The 21,723-nt window shown below is 40.7% G+C and overlaps 1 protein-coding gene across 3 annotated transcripts in view; it reads right to left on the reverse strand.

The window, feature by feature from the left end:
- Nucleotides 1–780: 780 nt before the first annotated feature.
- The window catches only part of RHOBTB1 (Rho related BTB domain containing 1), a 73,838-nt gene continuing 52,895 nt past the window's right edge, over nucleotides 781–21,723 (reverse strand). For 2 of the 3 annotated variants that reach the window (XM_037804755.1, XM_037804754.1), the window contains exons 6-10: nucleotides 14,136–14,254; nucleotides 6,614–6,764; nucleotides 4,453–4,541; nucleotides 1,715–1,820; nucleotides 1,020–1,189 (exon numbers count right to left, since the gene is read on the reverse strand). In XM_037804755.1, the coding sequence (XP_037660683.1) occupies nucleotides 1,020–1,189; nucleotides 1,715–1,820; nucleotides 4,453–4,541; nucleotides 6,614–6,764; nucleotides 14,136–14,254 (635 nt within the window). Of the gene's footprint in view, nucleotides 1,190–1,714; nucleotides 1,821–4,452; nucleotides 4,542–6,613; nucleotides 6,765–14,135; nucleotides 14,255–21,723 lie in introns of all 3 variants that reach the window. The other variant, XM_037804756.1, reaches the window with a different exon arrangement.

A 21,723-nucleotide genomic window follows, 5' to 3' on the forward strand; every position in this document is an offset into this window, starting at 1 on the left:
GTGAGGGACCTGAGGATGCCTGTTTCTGGTGATGAGCTGTGACAAACCTGCAGATGGTGGGATAGTCTGTGGACCCTTTCCCTTAACCATCTCGATTCAAGTCAGTGGAGAATGTTAGTGCAGGAGCATGGCAAGATCAAAGAATACTGACAGACCAACCCTAAGGCAGCAATCCAAACACCAATGGGATAATTGCGTCTGTTGTATTCAGGTCCACCAGTGAGTTTGCCCTGGATAATGCTGGGATTTAATAAGCCCTTCTAATGATTATAAAGATTATCCTCTTGAATCTAGACATTCTAAACAACAGAATATTTGATATCACTATATTTTACATGGCACATATAACCATATAATTACTAGCACTTACACGGAAAATATTGTAAATACACATTCTTGGAGTTGACTTGGTAATTATACCGATGTTATTCAGCAGAACAAAGATTAAACACTCTCTCTGTGACTCGCAGTCTGGGGAATTTCATTCCAACCCTTTACTTCACAACAAAAGGATAACCCTCTAATTATGTAATAATGCCTCAGAGGTCATGTGGGTAAAGAGTCTCAATTTAATCACAGGGTGAATTCATGGTTAATTTGTGGCCTGTAAAATAAAGTAATACATAGTATTTTCATTACAACAAAATTCAAGAGACTATATAAAAATATTTTCCAATTTGGAATTTGAAACATGAAAGCTGGATTTTTTTTCTTGTATAAAAAGAAATGAAATAACAGACTGAAGTTTATTAAGCCTCCTAACCAAAAAAAAAAAAAAAAAAAAAAAAAAAATACGTATCAGTTTAAGGAATGCAGTGAGCATCAGCTTCCCTTTTAGTCCAGGCTCATTGGTGGTGAGCTTGTGCTTTGATCCTAACAAAGATAAATGCACAGAAGTGGAGGAAGATCAGTGCCTGAAACCTGAACTATGTCTTATCTCTAATAATAAGACTACTTTTACAGGGGAGCTTTTTAAAGTGGTATATCAGATTTCTGATTTTTTTTTTTTCTCTTCCTCCTCAGGCGACTGTTGGAGATGAATTCCAGAAGCACCACTTTCGTCGTGAGTGATGTTTATTTAGTGCAATATCTTCCTTCTCTCGTTCCCTCTTCACCCGCTGGTAGTGATCTTCTTCCTTCAGGTACCACACAGGGGGCCAGCGGTGTCGCTCAAAGTATTCCCGGTTGTCTGGTGAAGGAAAGATGCTGGTGAAAACACCTACTGTTCATTAATTGTTTCTATGTGCTAGGCCCTGTGCTTAATGCTTCTTGTTAGTATCTCATATAACCTCTCAACAGCACAATGTGGCGGAGACTCCGATTGGACCATTTTCAGATGAAAATGGCACTAAAGTGTTGAGAGACAGAATCACTTGCCTAGAGTACAGCTGCATACAGAGGACCTGAACCCAGAATCCCCTGATTTCAGAGTCTCAGCCGGTCCTTAAGCACCCTTCCCAGACAAGGGCGAGCCCAAAGCCTCAGGGCACCCTGAACCCCATCCCATCCAAATCCCCCAAGCACGAAGTTCTCCAGGGAGAATTTCCAACCATCAATTCCTTGTATCATGTCATATGACTATGTGCCCTCCAGCCAGTCCTACGGGATTCTCCATGAGCTGCCTGCCCCCTGTGCTCCTTCTAAGGGCATGGGAGGTAAACACTTCATTGGTGGTGAAGAGAGTTAGAGAGGTGGGGGCCGTGCATTGTCTCACCTGCAGATTTCGATTTGATTTCCTTACGGAACTTGGAACAAACACTGTTGTAGTTGGTGCAGATGTGGTGCAAACACCAGGCGGCCAATTGGTGGGCGTTGTGAAACTGCAGGGAAGTGACCAAAAGGGGTAAGATTCTATTGTCTATAGTGGGGTTACAAAGAAAGAGGAACCCAGCACGGGTAAAAAGAAATAAAAGGTCTGTATGACAAACTCAGTAAGCCTCTTGTTTTGACTATAATGTTTTGACTTTGGCCATGGCCATGGCTTCCGATGCCGGCCAAGTATAGCGTTGGACACGCCTTTCCCTTACCCTGGTGATAGGTGTACCAAAAATATCACTGTATCACATCAGGAGTTTAAATTACTCCTTGCCCTCCCACCCTCCCCCACCACCTGGCCCCAAGCAACTGTGGCCTCCAGAAGGCACCAGCCAACAGCCGAAGGCAGCGATGTCATTTCTGTTTAAGGGAGCCTTGGGAACGGAATACTGTGGGTTGCATGTCAGAGCTCAGCTGTTCAGGTCAGAGACTGAAAGAGGAGACTGAGGAGTGTGTGACTGTCTGTCCCATACCTGTCCTTGGGGTCACATAAAAAGAACAGGTTGTGTGGGCAAAGTGGGAGGGTTCTGAACACTCAAACCCCTCCTTTTTGAGCAGACATGCAGGGTGGTGGCAGCTGAGGTAGCTGTGACTGAAAAAGATGTGATGCTCAAAAATTGACTGCTGAGCCCCCATTCCTCTGCCTATTTGGTAGGACTTCACCTCACTCTTTCCATCCAGGCCCTTTGCAGACATCTGTCCTGTTGTCTTTTGACCCTGATGTTTCTTGGATCTAGTGAAATCCTGGAACATATGGTGTGCTTGCCTGTGGGACCCACAACTCTGTTGTGGATGGCCCAAATAAAGCCAAGGTCCTCAGAAACGGACTCAAAACCTTTCTGAAAATTGCAACTCCAAACACCAAAGACAGTATTGTGGGTGGGTGCTTTCACCTTCTCTTGATATTAGATTACTCTCTGAAAATAAGGTGAGGGCAGTGGTGGGTGGGAGCTGGCTTGTACTGGCCTCAAGAAAGCCAACTGTGCACATCTCTTCCCACCTCTGAGTTCAGTGACTTCACCTGGGTAGCTTGGAATCAGCCATGGTGGGAATACTTACACCACAGAAATTGGGAAAGTGCTATAAATTGGGACATTTCCTCCTTGGAGAGTTAATTGTGAAATACCTGCCGCTGGGTTGGGGCCTAATGAAGGAGCTAAAAATCCATCCCAAACTCTTCCTGCCAAGGCAGGCCAGGGCCCAGCAGTAACCATGCTACTTCCTTGCAGGTGGGGGTGGGGGGCAAGGGGGGAGCGAAAAGCAAGCAGACAGACACTGCTCGAAATCATTACCTCAGATGGACCGGCCCTAGATGAAACTGTGTCACTTCACTTTTTTCTTGGGGCAAGAGCAAAGTCATAAACTGTCCTCCAGGCTTGTTTCAAAAGACCCCCAAATTCCAAGTCTGGATAATTAGTTTTGATGGAGTCTGCTGATCCGGCTGTACCAGACATCTCTCCTTAATTTTAACTGTAACTTCTATCAGACTGTAGCATTGGATTTGAACTATTTGCCTGTGTCTGTTTCTTCTACTGGCCTCTGATTGCCCGGAAGGCAGAGACTCTACATGTCCTATGTCCAGGGTAGTGCCTGGAACTTGGGGAGAAAATAGCAAATACTTGTTGAATGTAAAGTCAGAATGAACAGGCTGTCATACAGTCCTGATCCACCTTCTTCCCTTTTGGGCTGAGCCAGCTCTTATGACCACAGATGAAATGGCCCGAGTCACACCTGCTATGTGCCTCCCTCCTAAGACCACCTCCTCTCTCTCGATTGAAAATATTCATTTAAAATGCCTGACCTAAGACTTAGTAAATCACTGCCCTAATGGGGAGAGGGAACAAAGAAAAAGGCAGAGGGAGAGACTGAGGAATTTATTCTTAGTTCCCTCAGAGTGTAAACTCTGTCTATAAGCCTATGCCAGGGACGAGATAATCCTGCATATGTACCTTGTGTTATGAGAGGGCTTTCGACTCTTCAAAGCTCTTTCCTAAATATCCTCTCTCACTTGGTTCTCAAAATAACCCATAAAGCTGTAGGGTGTGAACTGCCATCCCTTTCTCTTACAGATGATGAAACTGAGGCAGAGGTTAACTTTGTACCTTAAGTAAGTTATTCAGTGATAAAGCTGAATCCAGATCTCAGGCTCCCTCTGGAAGAAGGGTGCAAATGTGTACTGGGATTCTGGAATCACAATGTCAATATAAACAATACTAATTTTAGAAAATGCCAGGAAAGCTGCAATGAGATGTGGGGGCTTTAGAGCACTTCGTGGGAATCTAGAAACTGCCTGCCCTTGGCCAACACATGTCCAAGCATTCAAGAAGAAACCTAAAGGAGAAGGAGAGACAAAACCTCCCCTTAATATGCCTCAAGTGGTTCTCCCACATGTTAAGCTGGTGTCTTGGGAGAGATGGGGCAGGCTTGGGGGCAAGGTCCTTGTTTTTTCAAACGCAGCCCAGCAGGGTAGATGGTGCATGAAATGTAAAACCCTCAGATCTTCTCAGTGTATGCAGGGGGCCTCTGTGACTCAGTGGTGACATCTTTATTTAGACAGATGCAACAGTGGAATGTTTTATCAACATTAAAGCAACTGGTTGAACACACTTAAAAGGTGAAAGGCAAATGGTTACAAACCTGGGCCAATTCCAAATAAGAGAGCACTTCCCCGTCGATGCCCATGCCACTCATGGCGGCCTTGGTCAGCTCCTGAACTGCGTGCTGCTCTGAGGAAGAGAGAGGGGACAGGAGAAAGCTAAACCACACCCTGAAAGCCAGACTTCTTGCCTGGAGGGTCTGGTCTGGGACCACCCAAGAGGGGAGGAAGTATAGAACACAGCTCTGGGCAGCCATCCAAATTCAGTCCAGGACCCGTTCTGATGTGCGGCCTTTCAATACACAGAATTCTAGTCTACAGCCACTGACTGATGACTCTGGGTATTCATGCCCATGCTTCTCAAATAGCCAGAATCCTCCGGACCTGCACTGTACAGTGCAGCAAATCACCGGTCAGATGTGGCTATTTAAACTTTAATTTAAGTAAGTAAAGTAAAAAATTCAGTTCCTTCTAAAACTAGCTGCATTTCAAGTGCTCAAGAGCCATATATGGGTAGTGGCTATAGTATTGGACAATGAAGATACAGAAGATTTCCATCACTGAAGAAAGTTCTTCTGGACAGTGCTGCTCCAGACACTCTAGCACTTTCCTAGAATCCTCTAGACTCTCTAACAACTGCCTATTGGACAGTTTCCTACTCATGTCTCTCTGATTCTTAATAATCACTTACAGTGGAGAGGTTAAGTAGCAGAGGAACGAGTCTATTTGGGGAAATAGAAACATGAATGTATATGTCTGTTTCAACCTCTTGGATTCTACAGTCTGGTGAGACCTTCAGCCAGAAGTAACAAAAATCCAGTTGGGTGTGCCATTTCTGTATGGGAGCTTGTGTCCGAGGCTTCCAAACTGAATTTAAATTGTAGTTCTGAGACTGAGCTGTCTCCTGCCTTCACGTGGGCTGTCATCTTTTTTGGGATTGACATGTGTGGGTACAGTCTTGGCCAGCACACTCGTTTGAATCTATGCATTTAGGTATATTGGTCAAAAACAGTTTAAAAAAATCTAACAGCAATGCTTCAAATATCTCTTTCTGCCTGATTGGGGAAGAAGGAGGGAGAGGAAAGGACATTGATCTCTAGCTGGTGGTGGATTGTAGAATCCTGGAACTCAGAGAAACAAATCTTTTTTTCTAAAGACATTGCCAGTAAGTCAAGTGCAGATATGACTGTTTGGCTGGTTCTTTCATTCATTTTCTTCCATTCATTCAATTATTCAACAAATGTTTATTGAGAATTTAATGTGCTCAGCACTTTTCTTGGTGCAACAGTTAGATCAGTGAACAAGACAGGAACTGTCTCTATTTTCACAGTTAATTGGAATCAACTGAATGTAGGGATGAAAAGCCAGGTTGCTAACTGACATCTCTGGTGATGGAAGATAGAGGTTTAAATTCAAGGAAAAGGTATTTGAATATATATGTCCTTTATAGACCTGCTTCAGCCTACCAACTGAACAAACATAAAAATGATACATAAGATTTTGAGAAGTTAAGCCAAGTTTCCCTTTTAAAATTTTTCCCAAAATGAACTTGACAATGTCAGAACATTTTCTAAAATAGCTTTAAGAAAACCACTTACATAATGCTTACTATGTGCCAGACACTGTTCTAAGGACTTCACATATTTCAACTCATTTAATCTTCACAAAAAGTCTATGGCAAAGTAATTTTATCCCCATTTTAAAGACAGGAAAAGCTGAGACACAGAGCAATTAAATAAATTACAAAATCACCCAGCTAGTAAATGGTGGAATCAGGATTTGAACCCAGGCAATTCAGCTCTACAGTCTAGCTCTTAACCACTGCATCTTACTGCTTCCTTCTTCAAGACTGCCTCTGAGCACACATTCAGTAGGTAACCCTGACAGAAGAGTTTTATTTTAAATTCTGTGGTCCACACATGACTCAACACCTGTACAATGTGCACCTTGAGGGCAGAGGTCAAGATTACTCATCTTTATATTTGAATTCCCTAACAGGGCTTACCATTAAGCAGGTGCTTAAGAAACATTTCTTGAATTGAATTGGGCTGTCTTATAAATTTGATTGCCCAGCACAAAACAATCCTGTTTTGGGTGATAAAGAATACAAATTTTTTTCTCTGGAACTCTTATTTTTATTTAAATGCAAGTTTGATAAATATGACAGCTAGACACTGCATGGCCCCAAGTCATAAGCCTTACCTGCAAGTGCAACCAAGTGTGGCAGGCAGAATCTGTTTGCCAAGGCAATTAATTCCAGCGGGTCCAGGTCCAAGTTAGGTGACAACTGCTTGGTATAGAGATAATCCAATACTGCTTGCATTGACATTTTGTTTATGCTCGGGAGATACACCTGAAATGTTATTTGAAATGCTAAGTTCTGCTGAAAGCAAGGAGTGGGCACATTTTCAGGCTACAGTGCTTATAAATAACCCCCAACTATGCGACTCGATATTGGCTGGTCTCTGACACCACCTTCATTCGGTATTTACAGTTTTAAACATATGGCTTTGATTTGTAGATGATAAATGTGGGGCTCCTTGACAAACCCTGATTTGGAATTTTTAAATGGCTATTTGGACTTACAAATCAGACACAAGGGCTGTAAAAGTATGATGGTATTATAGGCCCTCCTTGCCAAGTACATTACAATACTCTATTGTGGGGAAAGAAATCTCCTAGCAACAAGACAGGTGTCGGAGGGAGCTGCAAACCACACTGTTGCTACACATGATAGAGCCCAGCTCTCTAAGGCCTCAAGAGAGAGGATGAGCAACAACCCCAGTTGCCACGGTGACTGGCTTGATTTTGACATTTTAACGGTATATGTTAGCGTGATATACATACTTTATTATTTTTCTGATAGTACAACCAAGTACACCCAGAACTACTGGAACATTATCAGGTATCAGTGGGTTCAGAGAATCCAGAGCAATCCTTGTCTAGGTAATTCCCACCTGGGGGAGTAGTTTCTTGGGTAGGGAGAATTGGCTCCCATGGGATTCCCTGTCTCCCACCTGAGTACCTGTAGTTTTTGTCTATATAAATACATGGTAGGGTTTGCCAGAGAGCCAGGAATTGCCTGGGAACAGGAGTTCAGGATAGCTGGGCATGGATCAATAGTACAGAGTGTACAGTACCACTGGTGTTTACTATTGAATGATGATCATTATAGAAACTAACCTTAAATGAAGGCCTCCCATGTGCCAGGTATTGTGCTAAGCTCTCTACATGCAATCCAAATTGATCCTTATATCCTCTCTAGGAGGAAGAGACTATTATTTTTGCCATTTTACAGATGTAGAAATAGAGGATCAAGGAGGTAAAAAAATCCTACTGAGGTAGTGAGTTTTGACTGAGATTTGAACACATGGAGCGTAATTCTAAAGTCTACATTCAGAACCACTGTGCAGCACTGGAAAGCCTTAAGGACAAGGAAACAGGTTTGGGTTACAGTACAATAAAGTGCCATATATCACTAATATTTTAAAGACTTTGATTTCCAAGTTGTTCTGGTTTGAAGCTGTTATGTACCCCACAAAATGCCATGTTCTTTTAATCCACTCCTGTGGGTACAGACTTATTGTGGGTGGGAACTTTTGAGCAGGTTGTTTAAATTGAGATGTGACCCACTCAATTCAAGGTGGGTCTTAATCCTTTACTGGAATCCTTTATGAGAGGATAAAAGGCAAAAAAAAAAAAAAAAAAAAAAAAAAATCCAGATTGCTTAGAGAGAAAAGCCCTGGAGATGCTAAGAGAGGAACCCACAGAAACTCAGAGAGGAGGCCCCTGGAACCAGAGCTGAAGGCAATGAAACCCGGGAGTGAAGGACCAGCAGATGCCAGCCACGTTCCTTCCCGTGTGACAGAGGAACCCTGGATGCCAGAGCTTGTCTTCAGAGTCCAGGTATCATCCTGTTGATGCCTTAATTTGGACATTGTCATAGCCTAAGAACCATAAATTGTAAGTTAATAAATTCCCTTTGTAAAAGCCAATCCATTTCTGGTATATGGCATTTCAGCAGCCTTAGCAAACTGAAACACCAGTTCAAAAGGATGAAGAGTTACAAACATCTAAATTCTGGTACTTTATAAGCCTCTATACAGCCTATTTATATATCCATACTAGGAGGGGCTCATGGCCAATGCCTTCTAGCTATATGGGTCTGGAATTGTATAGGCTAAAGTGACATGCTATATTATTCCCCTGCTCAGTCACTTTCAGCAGGTGCCTAGCCAGCTACCTCAGAGAGGGAGTGTCTTCATGCAGAGAGATGGCCCTTAATGTAACACAGGGAAGGCACAGGGAAATGCCTAGAAATATTAATAACTGCCCTTCCTTTTCAACACAGTCATAGGAAAAACAATTTTGATTCCACAAATAAGTTGCATGGGTCACCACCATCAGTGATTTGACATGTGTGGTCATTTCATGTTTCTGGCACAGCCTCTATAATAGATAGAACTCAGAGAGTGGAAGTATTACCAATATTATCATTTTAACATAAAGAAGTTGCTGTTCATATTAGATCATCTGCCATATACAGATGTTGGAATGTTACTCCTCCTTCAACCACCAGTATCTACATAGGACTAATTAAATGCTGTTCAACAAGCCTAACACCAGTTATATTTGTATGTATGTTTACATACATATGCATTCATATATGCAGGGACTTATTTTATATAGATATGAATATATTTATAGATATTCATATAAACATGTTTCTGTGTGTATGAAAAAGTGGCAAAATTTCATTTTCTAGAATGTTTGGATTAGTATAATTTTGGAAGAATGCAATTTTGTGTTTGGATTAGTACAATTCTCCAGATAATTGAAAGTTGAGTTGTGAATCTTTAACGTTTGAACCATTTTGAGAGTGAAAGGGCATTTTGCAAACTGCTGAGTCCTAGCAAATGTCCAGAACTTCCTGCAAACAACTCGTCTCCCAGAGAAGGGCTGCTTGCTGCACCTGAAAACAACGTCTCAGAAGATGGGGCAAGAGTTCAGGGCAGGCCTGAGGATATGTCACTAAAACGCTGCATGACCTCTGACAAATCATTTATTCTCCCAGACCTTTGGAGTCCACATCTACTATATGGGAAAGATTTGGAATAAATGATCTCTAAAGCTTTTTTCTTCTTGGAGACACTGAGTTTTGAAGATATACAGATTACCTTAACATTTTTTGGTAGAAGTTTATTCTAAGTCATTGCTTAAAGAAAAAAATGCCTATTAAATGGTAAAATGGACATTCTGACTAAAAAGAAACCGTTTCTGGCAGCAGGAGATGGCAGATTCTAGCAAGCAGCTTTGCCCCAATATTCCCAATGTCCTTGGAGTGTGCTGACGCTTGTAATCACCCATGACCTGCTGTTTCTTTCTTGCTTATTATAACACTATCTTTTTTTTTTCCTTTCTTGAAGCCATAGCTCTTTTTGGCAAACAATATTAGGGACTCTTAGAACTAACACAGCAAATGAGAATACATTAAAAACACTTTCAGAATACACATTATTTTCTCATAGCTGATATTTTTTAAAGCCTATTTCTGTGAGTCCAACCTTTATAATTAACTTTACAACAACAGAGAGACCATTTTATAGCAGTTTTAAAAATAATATAAATAGAACTACATAGGAAATGGAATTAAAAATTTTACATCCTACCTGCTAGCTGTAGCTTTTAAAAACAAGAGTAATGAAAGAATATAATGCCACCCTAAACAACGCCCCCATTCCAGTTTAGTTGGTTTAAAATTTTAATTCGAAGATCAGCTCAGACTGTTAGGCTTATAATTAGAGCTGGTCTCATAGAGAACGAGAAAGTATTCTAGTTCCAGAGCATTGCTTACTACAACCCGGGCATGCATTTTTAATGAACCACTTGCCGAGTGCCTCTGGGGAGAGAATTATGCTTACTGCTACATTAAAAGTAATGAGAAAAATATAAGTAAAATACAGTGTCTTCTTGAATATTAAATGACAAAGTTAAAGTAACATCAATGGGCCTATTTTATTCCATTCTGGATTTGCACATGATTCCTATTAATTTTAAAAATAAGCTGAATTTTGTGGGGGAACAAAAAGAAAATAAAGAGTTTAAAGGTGGCCTGGGAAGGACAAATCACAAGTGTGAATATGGGCCTCAATCAACCCTGGAGTACTTTCTACCACACTTTCCTGGTTTAGAAAGGGGCTGGGGGTGTTTTAACTTAGGGCTTTCAGGGACAAAGATCTTTTAATCCTTAATGGAAAGAATTTCACAAGAATACTCCATGATAACAGACACAATTATTGAACATTTGTTCTGGGCACCAAATTAGATGCTTTACACTTGTGCTCTCATGTCTTACCTGTCCTAGGAGGAAGGTATTTTTGTTATCCCCATTTTACAGATGAGGAAACTGAGGCTTAGAAAGGGTTGGACACTTGCCCAAGTTCAAGCTAGATAGATCTGAGACTAGAGTTTGTAATTATGATATTATACACAATACACTGGAAATGAAGAGAAGGGACAGAAGGGGGTGGAACTACTGATAGCTCATGGCTTCCTTAATAGATTGGCTAATGGAATTTTAGCACAGATTTTTGGGTGCTTGGTTCCATGGTCTTTTCTTTTGAGTTCTGTGGAATCCATACATCCCTTCTAGCCCCAGCTTTACAGTACTAAGTGGTGAGAGACCCAGTCTTTCTGGGAGGGTGTATTAAGCAGGTGGCTGCCTCCAGGAGAGGTTATTAAACAACCATATACATGCACATTCACATTTGCTGCCAAGTTTTTGTTTTGGTCACCTCTACTGTACATTTAATCTGGAGACGATTACAGTCCATTCTGGGAAGGGATAAAGGGGATTAGCATTCATGAGGTCAGCTTTGACAGTGTCCCTTTGTGCCTGGGTCCCTGACCTCGATCAACTTCTCTCTGCTTGGTTAATAGCAGATCCACTGCAGCACAATCAGCACACGTTTTGAAGAGCTGGAAAAATAGGGGAAGCAAGCCTCCAAGCTCTTTATCTCAGGAGAACATTACAGTCAGTGAAATGTAAATTAGATGAGGTTTTAATATTTGGTGGCTACCCCAAATTCTTGGAAGGAGGGAAAAGAATACCATCACCAACACTGACATCAAAATAAGATTAGCAATATCTGCAACTTATTTAATGCTTATGAATGACACTTATGCCTCACAACCACCCTATGGGGTGAGTACTATGATTCTCCTGTTTTCCACATGGGAAGCTGGTGCTCAGAAAGATTATGTCACTTGCCCAAGGCCTCACAGCTTGTAAGTGGATAAGTTGTGATCCAAGACCACAGACACTTCCCTGTGTGCCTCTGCTAAGTGCAGTTGTCTTAATAACAAGCCTCTGCATTTGTAAAACATGGAAGGCACAGGAAAGACTTCAATTAGTTACAGGCAAGAACCTCCTGTCTTGTAATGGTTGTGACACTGCTGAGGAGGTCAAGATAATTCTAATATCTTTTCCCAACCAGCAGAGAATCCTTTGCTGGGGCTGGTTCAGGAGCAGCTGCAGTTTCTTCTGGAAGCAGGAGGGTGGCCTAGTGACCTCAGTCCCAGCTATCCCAGGCTTATGATTCTAGGATGCTGTTTCCCTGCTTGGGATGCAAATGCAGGCTCCTGGATCACTGTGGGAGTGCTCAGGGTTCTGGTGTGAGCACCCTTTTTGAAAAGTTACTGTTTTCTTTATTTCTTTTAAAAGCTTGGAGAGAGGCTGAGATAAGCAAAACGAGCTTCTTAGGATAAAAAAACTTGATGGCATGCTTTACTCACAAAATCCAACAAAAATGTTTGCTTACTCCTAGACTAAAGGTATAAGTATTTGAACAGAATTTTTTTTTTCCTTCCAACAGAATTTGTAAAAAGATGAAGCCATAGGGTCTGTAAGATAGTGCTTGCTCTACTTTGCTAGGAATATCCTTTGGGGTGAGAGTGCCAGCGTCTGACAGATGACCCAGCTGCTTCCAGTAGATCTCAGCACTTTCATACAACCATTTGCTTCAGTAATGCTTCCTTAATGCTAACAGACCCTCTGCTCTAAGATTCCTTCAACATGGGCTGAGAAGGCAAGTTGGGGCAGAGCCTCAAGGAGTATTGTAGCTTAAGAGAACTTTAAGGACCATCTAGGTGAGGGTGATGAGAAAATGAAGGCACAAGGATGTGTGTGGCTTTTTTTGGTCTCCCATTGTGGTGGATAGAATTATGTACCCTAACAAAGATGTGGTCTTCATTGTAATCTGCATTCCTATGGGTGTGAACACTTTGAAGGGACTCTTCTGTGAAAAGGACCCTTTGAAGATGTATTATCAGTGAGGATGTGGACTCACTTGTGTGTAGGATCTTCTAAGAGCCTATTTAGGTAAGGCCAAACTGAATTGGGGTAGACATTAGTCCGCATTACTGGATACCATATAAGAAGCCAGAGATCAGATAGAAACCCAGGAGGAGATCAAGCACTTTGCCATGTGATGGGAGGCAGAGATACAAACCAAGGAACCCTAAGGATTGCAGCAAGCCAGCCCCAGAACACTACAGACCTTGGGAAGGAAGCATGGCCTTGCTGGCACTTTGATTTTGAACTTCTGGCCTCTGAATTCTTGAGCCAATAAATTCTTGTTGTTTAGCACAACCCATTGTGTGGTATTTGTCATAGAAGCCTGGCAAACTAAGATATATATCTACAAGCCTGAGACTTGAGTGACTGAAGGTCTCCTCACTTTCCCGAACTTCAGAAGACAGGCTCTGCCCCTCTGGCACTTGATTTTTATTTTTTGGATGTATATTATAATGTGCTGGATTATTCTTGTTGTTTAGCTAGATTTTGATTGGGTAGCAGAGTAATCTGCTTTTTTTTTGTGGACTATAACATATTTACATAGAAGTGATAACTTTCCAAGTGCAATTTGACATGTAGTTAGAGAGCAAGTTTCAAAGGATATTACAGGTTACAGTTCCACAGTTTCAGTTATTTGCTTATTGTGAAACACAACTTATATGCAAAAAGGTGGTAGCTTTCAAAGTACGATTTAACAAGTAGTTCTATAGGAAATTTCCAAGAATGTTATGGGTTACAGTATCATAGTTTCAGCTATTTCCTTATTGTGAAATATATATACAAAAAGGTGATAACTTTCAAATTACAATTTAACAAGTAGCTATATGGCAAATTTCAAAGAATGTTATGGGTCATTGCTTAATTTACTGTAGGTTTGTAACATTTTATTTTCATTAACTTTCAAGACTGCTTCTATACCATAAAGGTCAGTGTTTGGAGTAAATGATTTCCTTCTGGCTATTCTAATTAGATCAAAAGGAAAAAAGGAAAGGCAACAAAATAAGGTTTCAGTGGCTAAGAGAATTCAAATAGAGTCTGGTATTTGGTTTTGACAGTATCTTCAACAGTGATATTTGTTACAAAGTACAGCTGATGTTGTCTTTATGGAAGAGGAGAGCTGTCAGCATGAAAGGGGACACGGCATGCGTAGCCTTAGGTGCTACACATAAAACATGAAGAATAACACAGCTCCTCAAACTGCAGAACAAAGAAAAGGGTGACCCATCATTTAACCACTGCCTAAAGAACAATTTCATGGAAGGAAACAGGTAAAGAATTAACATAATCTGGCCAATTAACAATTTATATAAAAACAATGCATGTACACATACATAAAAATACCACTTATGCTTTGGGGATGGCACATACCTCGCTGTTGCCACTTTCCACAAACGACCCTCCGAACATGGCAGCCATCCACTCGCAGCTACAGATCAGAAGCGGCTTGTGGGCACTGATGGCCCCATCATCCAATTTAAATGTCACATCTGCCAAAGGATTGAGGAAACACAACCGTGAGCCAGCCTCCCCGAGGGCTCAACCCAGCCTTCTGCATCAACCATATTCATCAACCGAAATCTCTCCTACTGTCCCATCCATATCGTCATTTACTGATTTTATGTCAACCCCCACCTCTGGCACTTGCTTCCTCCTGCTGTTCTCTGAGGATTAATGAGCAAGCATTTAAAATTATACATAAGGGCACAACACAAATTCTCCTAACCAGAAGGTAAGGAGAGGAATATTTTTTTCTTCCTTTTTATGAAAAATGTTCAAACATACAGAACCTTGGAAGAATGTTACAATGAAACTGCATTTTCTCACTCCCTTTGCTCAACAATTGTTAACATTTTGCCACATTTGCTTTAGCTGTAAATGTATTTATACATGTGTATACATTTTTGTTTTATAGATAACATGACACTCCACTCCTAATTACTTTATCATGGATTTTCTAAAAAGAATAACAGTCTCCTAAATAACCATACCATTATTATATCCAAGAAAATTAACAATATTTCCCTAATATCATTCACTATCTAGTCCATATTCAAATTTCTCAAATTACCCCTAAATTGTATTTTATAGTTTTGTTGTTGTTGTTGTTGTTGTTTTGTTTTTTTAAGACAGGTTGAACTGAGGCTCACACACTGTATTTGGTCATTATATCTCTGTAGTGAAAAGAAGGTGATCTAATCAACTTTACTTAAGGGCCACTGCTTCATTTACTGTAGGTTTGTAATATTTTATTTTCATTCACTTTCAAGACTGCTTCTATACCATAAAGGTCAGTGTTTGGAGTAAACGATTACTCCTAAGCTTTAAAAGTAATTAACCTGGAGGCGGGGCAAGATGGCAGACTGGTGAGCTGTATGTTTTAGTTACTCCTCCAGGAAAGTAGGTAAAAAGCCAGGAACTGCGTGGACTGGACACCACAGAGCAATCTGTCTTTGGGCATACTTCATACAACACTCATGAAAACGTGGAACTGCTGAGATCAGCGAAATCTGTAAGTTTTTGCGGCCAGGGGACCCGCGCCCCTCCCTGCCAGGCTCAGTCCCGGGGGAGGAGGGGCTGTCAGCTCCAGGAAGGAGAAGGGAGAATTGCAGTGGCTGCTCTTACCGGAAACTCATTCTACTGATTCAAACTCCAACCATAGATAGACTGAGGCCAGACACCAGAGACTCTGAGAGCAGCCAGCCCAGCAGAGAGGAGACAGGCATAGAAAAAAAACAACACGAAAAACTCCAAAATAAAAGCAGAGGATTTTTGGAGTTCTGGTGAACACAGAAAGGGGAAGGGCGGAGATCAGGCCTTGAGGCGCATATGCAAATCCCGAAGCAAGGCTGATCTCTCTGCCCTGGGCACTTTTCCTTAATGGCCCTGGTTGCTTTGTCTATTAGCATTTCAATAACCCATTAGATCTCTGAGGAGGGCCGTTTTTTTTTTTTTTTTTTTTTTTTTTTTTTTAAATCCTTTTTGCTTTTTCTAAAACAATTACTCTAAGAAGCTCAATACAGAAAGCTTCAAAGAATTGAAATTTGGGCACCTCAAGTCAAGAGCAGAACTAAGAGAGCTCTGAGACAAAAGGCAATAATCCAGTGGCTGAGAAAATTCACTAAACAACACAACTTCCCAAGAAAAGGGAGGTGTCCGCTCACAGCCACCATCCTGGTGGACAGGAAACACTCCTGCCCATCGCCAGCCCCATAGCCCAGAGCTGCCCCAGACAACCCAGTGTGACGGAAGTGCTTCAAATAACAGGCACACACCACAAAACTGGGCGTGGACATTAGCCTTCCCTGCAACCTCAGCTGAATGTCCCAGAGCTGGGAAGGGGGAGCAGTGTGAATTAACAGAGCCCCATTCAGCCATCATTTGAGCAGACTGGGAGCCTCCCAACACAGCCCAGCAGCCCAGAACTGCCCTGGGGGGACGGCACTCACCTGCGACATAGCACAGTCATCCCTCAACAGAGGACCCGGGGTGCACAGCCTGGAAGAGGGGCCCACTTGCAAGTCTCAGGAGCCATACGCCAATACCAAAGACTTGTGGGTCAGTGGCAGAGACAAACTGTGGCAGGACTGAACTGAAGGATTAGACTATTGCAGTAGCTTTAAAACTCTAGGATCATCAGGGAGATTTGATTGTTAGGGCCACCCCCCATCCCCGACTGCCCAGACACACGCCCCACATACAGGGCAGGCAACACCAACTACACACGCAAGCTTGGGACACCAATTGGGCCCCACAAGACTCACTCCCCCACTCACCAAAAAGGCTAAGCAGGGGAGATCTGGCTTGTGGAGAACAGGTGGCTCGTGGACGCCACCTGCTGGTTAGTTAGAGAAAGTGTACTCCACGAAGCTGTAGATCTGATAAATTAGAGATAAGGACTTCAACTGGTCTACAAACCCTAAAAGAACCCTATCAAGGTCAGCAAATGCCACGAGGCCAAAAACAACAGAAAATTATAAAGCATATGAAAAAACCAGACGATATGGATAACCCAAGCCCAAGCACCCAAATCAAAAGACCAGAAGAGACACACCTAGAGCAGCTACTCAAAGAACTAAAGACGAACAATGAGACCCTAGTACGGGATATGAAGGAAATCAAGAAGACCCTAGAAGAGCATAAAGAAGACATTGCAAGACTAAATAAAAAAATGGATGATCTTATGGAAATTAAAGAAACTGTTGACCAAATTAAAAAGATTCTGGACACTCATAGTACAAGACTAGAGGAAGTTGAACAACGAATCAGTGACCTGGAAGATGACAGAATGGAAAATGAAAACATAAAAGAAAGAATGGGGAAAAAAATTGAAAAACTCGAAATGGACCTCAGGGATATGATAGATAATATGAAACGTCCGAATATAAGACTCATTGGTGTCCCAGAAGGGGAAGAAAAGGGTAAAGGTCTAGGAAGAGTATTCAAAGAAATTGTTGGGGAAAACTTCCCAAATCTTCTAAACAACATAAATACACAAATCATAAATGCTCAGCGAACTCCAAATAGAATAAATCCAAAAAAACCCACTCCGAGACATATACTGATCACACTGTCAAACATAGAAGAGAAGGAGCAAGTTCTGAAAGCAGCAAGAGAAAAGCAATTCACCACATACAAAGGAAACAGCATAAGACTAAGTAGTGACTACTCAGCAGCCACCATGGAGGCAAGAAGGCAGTGGCACGATATATTTAAAATTCTGAGTGAGAGGAATTTCCAGCCAAGAATACTTTATCCAGCAAAGCTCTCCTTCAAATTTGAGGGAGAGCTTAAATTTTTCACAGACAAAGAAATGCTGAGAGAATTTGCTAACAAGAGACCTGCCCTACTGGAGATACTAAAGGGAGCCCTACAGACAGAGAAACAAAGACAGGACAGAGAGACTTGGAGAAAGGTTCAGTACTAAAGAGATTCGGTATGGGTACAATAAAGGATATTAATAGAGAGAGGGAAAAATATGGCAAACATAATCCAAAGGATAAGATGGCCGATTCAAGAAATGCCTTCACGGTTTTAACGTTGAATGTAAATGGATTAAACTCCCCAATTAAAAGATATAGATTCGCAGAATGGATCAAAAAAAATGAACCATCAATATGTTGCATACAAGAGACTCATCTTAGACACAGGGACACAAAGAAACTGAAAGTGAAAGGATGGAAAAAAATATTTCATGCAAGCTACAGCCAAAAGAAAGCAGGTGTAGCAATATTAATCTCAGATAAAATAGACTTCAAATGCAGGGATGTTTTGAGAGACAAAGAAGGCCACTACATACTAATAAAAGGGGCAATTCAGCAAGAAGAAATAACAATCGTAAATGTCTATGCACCCAATCAAGGTGCCACAAAATACATGAGAGAAACACTGGCAAAACTAAAGGAAGCAATTGATGTCTCCACAATAATTGTGGGAGACTTCAACACATCACTCTCTCCTATAGATAGATCAACCAGACAGAAGACCAATAAGGAAATTGAAAACCTAAACAATCTGATAAATGAATTAGATTTAACAGACATCTACAGGACATTACATCCCAAATCAACAGGATACACATACTTTTCTAGTGCTCACGGAACTTTCTCCAGAATAGATCATATGCTGGGACATAAAACAAGCCTCAATAAATTTAAAAAGATTGAAATTATTCAAAGCACATTCTCTGACCACAATGGAATACAATTAGAAGTCAATAACCATCAGAGACTTAGAAAATTCACAAATACCTGGAGGTTAAACAACACACTCCTAAACAATCAGTGGCTTAAAGAAGAAATAGCAAGAGAAATTGCTAAATATATAGAGACGAATGAAAATGAGAACACAACATACCAAAACCTATGGGATGCAGCAAAAGCAGTGCTAAGGGGGAAATTTATAGCACTAAACGCATATATTAAAAAGGAAGAAAGAGCCAAAATCAAAGAACTAATGGATCAACTGAAGAAGCTAGAAAATGAACAGCAAACCAATCCTAAACCAAGTACAAGAAAAGAAATAACAAGGATTAAAGCAGAAATAAATGACATAGAGAACAAAAAAACAATAGAAAGGATAAATATCACCAAAAGTTGGTTCTTTGAGAAGATCAACAAGATTGACAAGCCCCTAGCTAGACTGACAAAATCAAAAAGAGAGAAGACCCATATAAACAAAATAATGAATGAAAAAGGTGACATAACTGCAGATCCTGAAGAAATTAAAAAAATTATAAGAGGATATTATGAACAACTGTATGGCAACAAACTGGATAATGTAGAAGAAATGGACAATTTCCTGGAAACATATGAACAACCTAGACTGACCAGAGAAGAAATAGAAGACCTCAACCAACCCATCACAAGCAAAGAGATCCAATCAGTCATCAAAAATCTTCCCACAAATAAATGCCCAGGGCCAGATGGCTTCACAGGGGAATTCTACCAAACTTTCCAGAAAGAACTGACACCAATCTTACTCAAACTCTTTCAAAACATTGAAAAAAATGGAACACTACCTAATTCATTTATGAAGCTAACATCAATCTAATACCAAAACCAGGCAAAGATGCTACAAAAAAGGAAAACTACCGGCCAATCTCCCTAATGAATATAGATGCAAAAATCCTCAACAAAATACTTGCAAATCGAATCCAAAGACACATTAAAAAAATCATACACCATGACCAAGTGGGGTTCATTCCAGGCATGCAAGGATGGTTCAACATAAGAAAAACAATCAATGTATTACAACACATTAAAAACTCGAAAGGGAAAAATCAATTGATCATCTCAATAGATGCTGAAAAAGCATTTGACAAAATCCAACATCCGTTTTTGATAAAAACACTTCAAAAGGTAGGAATTGAAGGAAACTTCCTCAACATGATAAAGAGCATATATGAAAAACCCACAGCCAGCATAGTACTCAATGGTGAGAGACTGAAAGCCTTCCCTCTAAGATCAGGAACAAGACAAGGATGCCCGCTGTCACCACTGTTATTCAACATTGTGCTGGAAGTGCTAGCCAGGGCAATCCGGCAAGACAAAGAAATAAAAGGCATCCAAATTGGAAAAGAAGAAGTAAAACTGTCATTGTTTGCAGATGATATGATCTTATATCTAGAAAACCCTGAGAAATCAACGATACACCTACTAGAGCTAATAAACAAATTTAGCAAAGTAGCGGGATACAAGATTAATGCACATAAGTCAGTAATGTTTCTATATGCTAGAAATGAACAAACTGAAGAGACACTCAAGAAAAAGATACCATTTTCAATAGCAACTAAAAAAATCAAGTACCTAGGAATAAACTTAACCAAAGATGTAAAAGACCTATACAAAGAAAACTACATAACTCTACTAAAAGAAATAGAAGGGGACCTTAACAGATGGAAAAATATTCCATGTTCATGGATAGGAAGGCTAAATGTCATTAAGATGTCAATTCTACCCAAACTCATCTACAGATTCAATGCAATCCCAATCAAAATTCCAACAACCTACTTTGCAGACTTGGAAAAGCTAGTTATCAAATTTATTTGGAAAGGGAAGATGCCTCGAATTGCTAAAGACACTCTAAAAAGAAAAACGAAGTGGGAGGACTTACACTCCCTGACTTTGAAGCTTATTATAAAGCCACAGTTGCCAAAACAGCATGGTACTGGCACAAAGATAGACATATAGATCAATGGAATCGAATTGAGAATTCAGAGATAGACCCTCAGATCTATGGCCGACTGATCTTTGATAAGGCCCCCAAAGTCACCGAACTGAGCCATAATGGTCTTTTCAACAAATGGGGCTGGGAGAGTTGGATATCCATATCCAAAAGAATGAAAGAGGACCCCTACCTCACCCCCTACACAAAAATTAACTCAAAATGGACCAAAGATCTCAATATAAAAGAAAGTACCATTAAACTCCTAGAAGATAATGTAGGAAAACATCTTCAAGACCTTGTATTAGGAGGCCACTTCCTAGACTTTACACCCAAAGCACAAGCAACAAAAGAGAAAATAGATAAATGGGAACTCCTCAAGCTTAGAAGTTTCTGCACCTCAAAGGAATTTCTCAAAAAGGTAAAGAGGCAGCCAACTCAATGGGAAAAAATTTTTGGAAACCATGTATCTGACAAAAGACTGATATCTTGCATATACAAAGAAATCCTACAACTCAATGACAATAGTACAGACAGCCCAATTATAAAATGGGCAAAAGATATGAAAAGACAGTTCTCTGAAGAGGAAATACAAATCGCCAAGAAACACATGAAAAAATGTTCAGCTTCACTAGCTATTAGAGAGATGCAAATTAAGACCACAATGAGATACCATCTAACACCGGTTAGAATGGCTGCCATTAAACAAACAGGAAACTACAAATGCTGGAGGGGATGTGGAGAAATTGGAACTCTTATTCATTGTTGGTGGGACTGTATAATGGTTCAGCCACTCTGGAAGTCAGTCTGGCAGTTCCTTAGAAAACTAGAGATAGAGCTACCATTCGATCCAGCGATTGCACTTCTCGGTATATACCCGGAAGATCGGAAAGCAGTGACACGAACAGATATCTGCACGCCAATGTTCATAGCAGCATTATTCACAATTGCCAAGAGATGGAAACAACCCAAATGTCCATCAACAGATGAGTGGATAAATAAAATGTGGTATATACACACGATGGAATACTACGCGGCAGTAAGAAGGAATGATCTGGTGAAACATATGACAACATGGATGAACCTTGAAGACATAATGCTGAGCGAAATAAGCCAGGCACAAAAAGAGAAATATTATATGCTACCACTAATGTGAACTTTGAAAAATGTAAAACAAATGGTTTATAATGTAGAATGTAGGGGAACTAGCAGTTGAGAGCAATTAAGGAAGGGGGAACAATAATCCAAGAAGAACAGATAAGCTATTTAACGTTCTGGGGATGCCCAGAAATGA

This window comes from Choloepus didactylus, chromosome 15 (genome assembly GCF_015220235.1).
Source record: "Choloepus didactylus isolate mChoDid1 chromosome 15, mChoDid1.pri, whole genome shotgun sequence".
NCBI lineage: Eukaryota > Metazoa > Chordata > Mammalia > Pilosa > Megalonychidae > Choloepus > Choloepus didactylus.